Source organism: Aegilops tauschii, chromosome 4 (genome assembly GCF_002575655.3).
Source record: "Aegilops tauschii subsp. strangulata cultivar AL8/78 chromosome 4, Aet v6.0, whole genome shotgun sequence".
NCBI lineage: Eukaryota > Viridiplantae > Streptophyta > Magnoliopsida > Poales > Poaceae > Aegilops > Aegilops tauschii.
This window is the reverse complement of record NC_053038.3, coordinates 402,094,535-402,103,476: the sequence shown is the minus strand read 5'-3', so window position 1 is coordinate 402,103,476 and position 8,942 is coordinate 402,094,535. Positions and strand designations below refer to the sequence as shown.

Here is an 8,942-nt window from a genome sequence, read left to right as displayed (position 1 = left end):
TAAACATTACGATGATATAATCGAGGTGGATTATGGTGGAGGGGGGCACCGCACACGGCTAAGAGATCAATGATCAACTTGTGTGTCTACGGGGTGCCCCCTCCCCCGTATATAAAGGAGTGGAGGAGGGGAGGGGGCCGGCCCTCTCTATGGTGCGCCCTAGGGGAGTCTTACTCCCACCGGGAGTAGGATTCCCCTCCTTCCCTAGTTGGAGTAGGAGAGGAAGGGAAGGAGGAGTAGGAGAGAAGGAAAGGGGGGCCGCCCCCCTCCCCCCCCCAACCTATTCCAATTCGGCCTCCTGCCCAAGGGGGGCGCACCAGCCCCTTGTGGGCTGGTGTGCTTCCTTCTTATGGCCCATAAGGCCCATAACTTCTCCCCGGGGGTTCGGGTAACCTTCCGGTACTCCGGAAAAATGGCCGAACCACTCGGAACCTTTCCGATGTCCGAATATAGCCGTCCAATATATCGATCTTTACGTCTCGACCATTTCGAGACTCCTCGTCATGTCCGTGATCTCATCCGGGACTCCGAACAACCTTCGGTACATCAAATCACATAAACTCATAATACCAATCGTCACCAAACGTTAAGCGTGCGGACCCTACGGGTTCGAGAACTATGTAGACATGACTGAGACACGTCTCCGGTCAATAACCAATAGCGGAACCTGGATGCTCATATTGGCTCCTACATATTCTACGAAGATCTTTATCAGTCAAACCGCATAACAATATACGTTGTTCCCTTTGTCATCGGTATGTTACTTGCCCGAGATTCGATCGTCGGTATCTCAATACCTAGTTCAATCTCATTACCGGCAAGTCTCTTTACTCGTTCCGTAATGCATCATCCCGCAACTAACTCATTAGTCACATTGCTTGCAAGGCTTATAGTGATGTGAATTACCGAGAGGGCCTAGAGATACCTCTCCGACAATCGGAGTGACAAATCCTAATCTTGATCTATGCCAACTCAACAAGTACCATCGGAGACACCTGTAGAGCACCTTTATAATCACCCAGTTACGTTGTGACGTTTGGTAGCACACAAAGTGTTCCTCCGGTATTCGGGAGTTACATAATCTCATAGTCATAGGAACATGTATAAGTCATGAAGAAAGCAATAGCAATATACTAAACGATCAAGTGCTAAGCTAACGGAATGGGTCAAGTCAATCACATCATTCTCTAATGATGTGATCCCGTTAATCAAATGACAACTCATGTCTATGGCTAGGAAACTTAACCACCTTTGATTCAACGAGGTAGTCAAGTAGAGGCATATTAGTGACAGTCTGTTTGTCTATGTATTCACACATGTACTAAGTTTCCGCTTAATATAATTCTAGCATGAATAATAAACATTTATCATGATATAAGAAAATATAAATAACAACTTTATTATTGCCTCTAGGGCATATTTCCTTCAAAGGTTACTCTCCACCTTCTCAGGTGTTAGACAAACGTACAACGTATGCACTTGTGGCAACCTTGAAGTTTTTTTCGTAGATTCATTTATTTAAAACATTTTATCTTTTGAACAATGAGTCCAAATATCAAATTGTTTTCATCGTTAGATTTTTTGGGTTGAGATCTTCAAAACTAGATCTCATGTCAATAGGCTTAGACACTTTTTTGCTCAAAAAAAGAAATAACAACAAACCAAAAAAATAAATACCAAAAAATTAGGAAACGAAAAGAAAGGAAAAAAACACACAGAGCCCGAAAGCATGGTTGCACTGTTCACTTTTCGAGGGAAAGCATAGGTTGTGCTTCTCAAGAAAGCAGCACATATTTGCCTCTCGTGAAAGCACAAAGTCCACGAGAAACCCAACTATGATTCTCGTGGAAGCACAAATTTGCTTTTATTTTCAAGAAGCACAACTATGTTGCAAAATAAATTAAAAAATTCTTCAAAGCCTAGGAAAAAACAGTCAAGAAATGAAAAGCCGAAAAAACACAACCCTGAGACACGTAAAGAAAAAGAAAGAAAAATTGCGATCCAGAGGGAGCTCCATTACACAACATGTGGCAGCAGTTGGGCACCCCGCGTGGCGCGCTTCCAGGCCTAAAAGAATGACCCTTTGTGGGAACCTCGCAAGGGGTAACCGTTGGTTGGAGTAAGCAAATATTATATGGCACCCACATAGATTTCTATAGGAATCTCCTAAGGGCGACAACTAGTGGGCCGACCCATGAGCGCGGCTGCTCGTTTGCCACTCTTATCGCGGTGTAGGTTCGCTCTGCCCTAGTTTTTCATAGTTTGTTTTTTATTTTCTTTTCTTTTTTCTCTAGTTTATTTGTTTTATCATCGGTTTTCTTTCGTTTTTATTTCCTTGTTTATTTTACTTTGGTTTCTTTCTTTTTTTGGTTTTTCTTTCTTCATCATAGTTTGATTTTATTTGTTTCTTTCTTGGTTTTCTTGGTTACCTTTTAATTTTCTTTTTGTTTCTTTGTCGGCGTTTCTTTGTTTACTTTTTTTTCAACACATTTCTACTTTTTCTCAGTAGACAAAGTATTCTTTTAGAGCAAACGTGAAACATTTTTCTGACACGCCAGCCTTTTTTAAGTACATGATGTACATTTTTATAAATACATGTTTTATACACTTTTTGAATACACGATAACGTTTTTAAGATACACGTTGTACACTTTTTAAATTCATATTTTGAATACACGGCAACATTTTTCACATACATATTGTACATTTTATAGTGGCAATAAACTTTTTTTGACGATGCGAACATTTTTTCACATTGTATAAATATTTTGAAATTTTCATGGACATTTTTTTGGAAGCACGTATATCTTTTTAAAATGTCAAGTATATCTTTTTAATGGAAGTAAACCTTTTTTAACCTACGTGGACATTTTTTTACATTGTATATAACATTTTTTTGAAATGCGGGAATATTTTCATAAAATGTCACGTACATCTTTTCGTATTGCAAATTCCTTTTTACATTACACAGATATTGTTTTTACAATTGCACACACATGTTTTAAAAACGTCACACCCATTTTTTTGAAACGGGGAACAATTTTTCATTGCCACACACATTTTTTCTGAAAGTTATCAACAATTTTTAATACTGTGCTAATAAAGATTTTATTCTATGTTAACAATTTCAAATTCGTGGTTTAAAAATTCTTAAGTAAATTCAAGTTATTGATATATGTGCATTTTAAGTATAGATAAAAGGGAAAAGGGGGTAAACGAGTGACATCAGCATGATGACCTATGTCCTGCTGGGCCGGCCCACCACTGGGCCCTTTAGGGGAGGCAGCCGTGTGTCTCGCAGTAAGCGGCACATAGCCGCACCCGTTGGGGACCTTCGCTAACTGCAAAGTACCAACGAATAGATTAATGTCCTTTTAAACAAACGAATAGATTACCGTCAATAAAAAGTGGACCAATGCATAGATTAGTAGTTGAGCCGTAAATAGATGATTTCATAGCAAGTGTACAAACTTTGCAAACATCGAGCGCTAATATATAGAAAATATTCACATTAGTTAGATGAAAATAGTGTTATACAGTATGTGCTATGCGAGATACTCATAAAGTATAAGTTGAGGAAAATTTCCCAAATATACAATTTTCATAAAAACATGTTGTATACCATGTAAAGGTCTAAAACATGGCCCATAAACGAAGTTAGTGTATCATTTTTCAAATGTTTTTTCCAGAACCAACCACACAGGTAAAAAAGCGGCATACTAAAAAAAATCATTCAGAACTAACCCTTGGAGTCATATTTTTATAGCAGAAATCTCTAAGCACCACGGTCCACTTAGGACTCGAGCCCGGGTGGGCTAGCTCGCTCCTTGCGACCCTAGCCAGCAGGGTTTCTCAAGCGGCATACTAAGTTCACAAAACTGACTTTGAGCACACAAAAATCGCTTGCTTTCTTTTTGTGGCAAACATTTCCACATTGCAGCCCTCGTGGCAGACAAACAATGACAGCTTCAAGAAGCAAAAGTAACCTACTTTTACTCGAAACATGACACTTAGAGGGCTCCGCAAAACAAGTCTATACAGTCTCCAACGCTGGTTCTTATCTCATTTAGATGGCCAACAATGCCTAGCTCAACTTCAGCCCTTCCATATAGCGCAAGACACCATGTACTGTAGCGAATCCTGCACGGCAAGCAAAATAGCCAACATCTTGCGTTTTCCACAGTGAATTCAGATGGTAATCAAGGCTGGCTGCTAGGAAGCTTGCTGAGGATCGAGTGCTCTGGCTTGTGGTCACACTCGAAATCAAGGTGAACGAATGCCCGCTCAACTTCTGGAAGTTCCTCGATCTTTATCTGGAGTGATTCTCCAATGGCATGCGCCTCCTTGAGTGGCAAGTCCTCCGGGAGCTCAATATCAACCTGCCAGTCCACTGATAGCATGAGTTGTGAAGTTCATACAAGTACTTAAATGTTCTGTACTATTTGTATGTATGAAGCTACTGAATCCAGTTCCTAACCCACCGTGCACATCTCGTTCGTTTATGCAGTATTGTGTCAACTACTACTTCCAACAAATGCTATGGAAAACACATGGTAATAAATAAAGCAGTAATAAGTGTTCATTTAGAATCAGTGCAGCACCCAGGGTCTCAAACAGATGAGTGATATTGATATAGTACACATATCTTGGTTAATATTGCAAGGAAGGGAATATGTATTCACTTAAAAGAAGAGCATGAAAAATAATGGAAAATAGATGTAGGATATACTAACCTCAACAAAGTAAAGCACCCCAAAGGTGTATGCCCGAACTGTATCAACACGCTTAATTTGAGGGTCATGTCTGATAGCTAGGTATGTCAACTTCTGCAGCATTTCTGGGGGAGCTGATTCACCTACTAGCGATACTGCATCAAGGATAGCAATATGTGTTAATAAATAACCATATGTCAGGCTAGCGTCATCTGTAAAATGTAACATGCAGCAATTTTACTTATATACCAGTCCTAAATCTGGCAGAGTAATCAGTGGATTCAAGTTATGTATTTCTATTAATTAATTATATAAAAAAGACTGTTAAAGCTGTTGTCGGTTTCTTTAATGGAAATCGACAGGAGGGCCTGATTCTTCAACTTTATTTAATAATGTAATATGTTTCATAGAGTTTGAGTCTTTGAGGCATCCATGTCCAGTAGGCCTACAATCAATTTTCCTAACTGATGTTCTTGTACCAAATATTTTCCTGTGGCATCAGATTATTTATATGATTGGAGAACTATATACGGAAATTGGTGTTTCATATGTCAAGTTTTAATGGTATAGCAAGTACTGCAAACCTGCATTTTCCCACACTGTTCCAGACCAGTTTGTAATTGTATAGACTGCAAGGACGATTGCACCAACTGGGTCAATCCACCAGTAGAACATGTCACCGAGAACAGCAGCAGCCAAACCAACGACATTCGTGACCACATCAAAATAATGATCCTGTGAAAAATAGCCCATTTCTTCAGGTAAACTATGTTCATTTGTTCATTTGAATCTAGTCAAATTGAGAAATGGATATAAACCTTAGCATAGGCGCGGACTATGTTGTTACCAGAGGTCCGGCAGTAGAACCACAGGGCTAGCTTAACTACTGTTGCAAAGATCATGATTGAATATAGCCACATGAGTTGTGGTGGGGACAATTTATCTGGAGTCACGTTCACTACCAGCTTTTCAACTGCTTGAAGAAATACTTGGAATCCTGGAAATGCAAAATAATTATTCTTTAAAATTTAAGACAACGATAATAGTCTAACGAGAAGTAAACAAGGACATGACTTGAGAAAACATACCTAAAGTAGCCATAACAGCTGCGAAGATGATAATGCCTACTGGTTGTACCCTCAATTTACCAATGGGATACTTGTAGACGTTGATGCTCTTCATTGAGAGATGTGTGAACCAAAGGATACCACCAGCCATGAGGTCGAGCAATGAATCAAGTGTTGATGCAGCAATAGCAATTGACCCACTTTTAACTGTGGCATATATCTGAAGAAAACGAGAGAGCATGAATTGTATAGTTAACCTAAAGGAGTCTATGCAAGTTTACTAAATACAGAGGGGAAATACTAACCTTCAATGCCAAGAGGACAACATTTGCATAATTTGATATCTTCATAGCAAATTCACTCTGCCTTTGCTCCATGAGCTCTTCTTCTTCACTTATTACATTGGATTCTTCTATAGAGTCAACTTCCTCAAAGGATCTCAAGGTGGCAAATTGTTTCTCGTAGTATTCTTTCTCTCCTATATAAGCCCAAAAGTTAATCACACTAAATCAGTAAGTTAATAAAAGAGGTCATATTGTGCATATAGAAAGAGAAAAATGATTGGGTCGTATACCACTTCTGTGGGGAACCATCAAATAACTATGAAATATGATACTTTCTCTTGATTGGACATAAAATAAAACTACCTGTTTATGAAGGTTACAGAAAACTTCCTTATCTAGTTCTAGCATTTTGAAAGAAAAAAATGTACTCCCTCCGTCCCATAATATAAGAGCGTTTTTGACACTACCCCATAATATAAGAGCGTTTTTGACACTACACTAGTAAGCCTATATTATGGGACGGAGGGAGTAGATTCCACCATAGTAAGCCACGGCATACACATCTTGGCATACTTAGCTTATCAGTAAAAATATACTAACTGTTTCTAGGTAAAAAATATCTGGCAAGTAAAAACTGGAACATCTGGAAAACAAATAAAAATGAAAAAAAAGCAGCTAAAAAGTTAAAAACAGGAATAGGAACAGAAAATAATGAATTTCAACGGTGCAATGTTCTTTTAGCAGACTATGAATGAGATAGTCTCACCCGCTGTTCAACATCTATTTTTGTCCCAAGAAACAACAAGAACAGACAAGGACAGGCTTGAGACAGCTAAGATTGGATTGGATCCAACAACTCAAAGAAGTAAAAGAACTCTCCCATTTGTTTCAAAGAAACAGAGAAAGAACACAACAACTACTAAAGAATCAAAGTGTACAGCCGATGAAACCTCACAAATAATTTATTTTATGTGGTTGAAAATTTGCAACACTGTTCTGTCTCAAAGAGGTGCGCATTCAGTATCTAATCCAAGAACAGGGGTGTAGGATTGCGCACATGGTTGCGAGGTTCAAGTCTCATTCTTTCAGCCTTGAAAAATTAATCTCAATGAAGAAAAGTCCAAATTTTCCAGTTTCCCACAAAGATACACATAGAAAAGAGCACATCAGCGGATGCAGAACATCCTGACAGAGATGTTGGTATTAAAAACCAACGCCGGCCGCTATTGTAGATTCTAGATGTTCCCTCCCTTTGAAAAGTGATTGTTTTGTCTTGATGTTTTGGTATCTGAACTACTCCGTAAGATCCAGAGAGAGGAACAAAGTTGAGCAGGTCAGTAGAGATTACAGGCAACAAAATGGAAATGAGCAATGTGCTAGCTAGCACAGCTAAAATCACAATACAGTTTCAGGTTAACTGTAAACAGAGGCACACCACGCCATACTGCATCTGCTCATTTTTATGTTCCTGAAATGTTTTTACAGAAAGAATTAAAATAATTCGAATGAGTATTGACCAGAACGGGCACAGAAGGGATATTGGCCCAATCTTAAGCAGCATGGCCTGGTGCCCAGGACCAAGGCAACAAAAGAGAAAGGTGGAAATGTCACCCAGTACACAAACATAACTTGCGTTTACAAGTTGCAAACATAGGAAACAACCACAAAGCACCGAAACATAGAGAGCTCGTGTGTCCATCACAAAGTAAGATAGCTGCTACGCTTGTCAAAAAAATATAGTGTCAAAATAAACACCTCCTTTGGTCCCGGCAATACCGCCATGATAACGGGAAGGTGATGACCAAAAAAGCATCGAATTATCCATGGAATTCCGGAATCCAGAATCACAAGCACAGCCACCAACCATTCAGCCAATCAGCACCAGTTCACCCCACGAGACTCCAACAAGAAAACCCACAAAAGTGCCACCTCCCCCGTAACTAACATGCTGCCAACATGACGACCACGGAAGCCAAACGCCAGCAGAGTGCTTGCCAAAATACGTACAGATCAATCAATCAAGAAGAGAAGAGAAGAGAAAAGGAAGGAGAGAAGAAGCAATGCGAGGTCAGGAGGATGGCCCGCCGAACCGAACCGAACCTTCCAGGAGGCCCTTGGAGCGGGAGAAGTCGACGTGGGACGGCCTCTCCGGGTCGACGGCGTCGAGCACCTTCTTGGGGAGCCGCGACACGAACTCCCCGCGCATCGACCCCACCGAGTTCCGCCGGCCCGCCAGGAGCGGCGCCCGCGCGGCGTCATTGTCCCCGCCGCGCCCGTTCGCCTCCATGCCTCCCTCCCCCCGGAACGCGGCGCGGGTCGAAGCCGCCTCCTCCTCCGCTCCTCCCCCTCCCTCCCTCTTCTCTCTCTGCCGATTTGATCGACCCCTTCGCCGCTTCTTATTTTTGGCGTCTCGTCTGCCCCAGGACCAAAGCCAGGACTCGCCTGCCTGCCTGCCTGCGTGCTGCTCTCTGCCTCTGCGGCCTGTGCGGTGCGGCCGCAATTATAAGCGGACAACGTACCGTCTACGGCCGTGATCGACGCAACGGTTGTGTGCGGCTGCGAAATCGACGGCTCGGATCACGTCATTAATACGAGGGAAATGCTTCAGCTAACACCAGCTATGGCCTACAGAAGAGCTCCAGACCATCGGTCCTGTTCGGCTAGGAGGGAGCATCTTACAAGACCTCTTAACCTAACTGCTAAAATGACATTCCACCTTGTGTTTCTATGGGTGGAGATATTGTATGAAAGTCGAATTTATCCCACCCTCGTTTAGAGTGTGAATACAAAGATGTATTTTATGTTTGGTTTCTTTAAATACTTGTTAGGTCTAATGTACTTAGTTTAATCGAAAATGTTTGATTATGTTTTCTTATTCG

General features: G+C 41.0%; 1 protein-coding gene across 2 annotated transcripts; it reads right to left on the bottom strand.

Moving 5' to 3' along the window:
• Positions 1 to 3,729: 3,729 nt before the first annotated feature.
• LOC109774012 (metal tolerance protein 4) lies at positions 3,730 to 8,538 on the bottom strand. Of its 2 annotated transcripts, none has more exons than XM_020332731.4 (7): positions 7,819 to 8,538; positions 6,085 to 6,257; positions 5,801 to 5,999; positions 5,531 to 5,709; positions 5,297 to 5,447; positions 4,734 to 4,867; positions 3,730 to 4,379 (listed from the first exon to the last, which is right to left on the bottom strand). In XM_020332731.4, exons 1-7 carry the CDS (start codon positions 7,928 to 7,930, stop codon positions 4,200 to 4,202), a joined length of 1,128 nt encoding a protein of 375 aa, XP_020188320.1. In that variant the 5' UTR covers positions 7,931 to 8,538; the 3' UTR covers positions 3,730 to 4,199. The 2 variants fall into 2 exon arrangements, with proteins under 2 accessions (XP_020188320.1, XP_020188319.1); XM_020332730.3 differs by having other exon boundaries at positions 8,164 to 8,538.
• Positions 8,539 to 8,942: the final 404 nt, after the last annotated feature.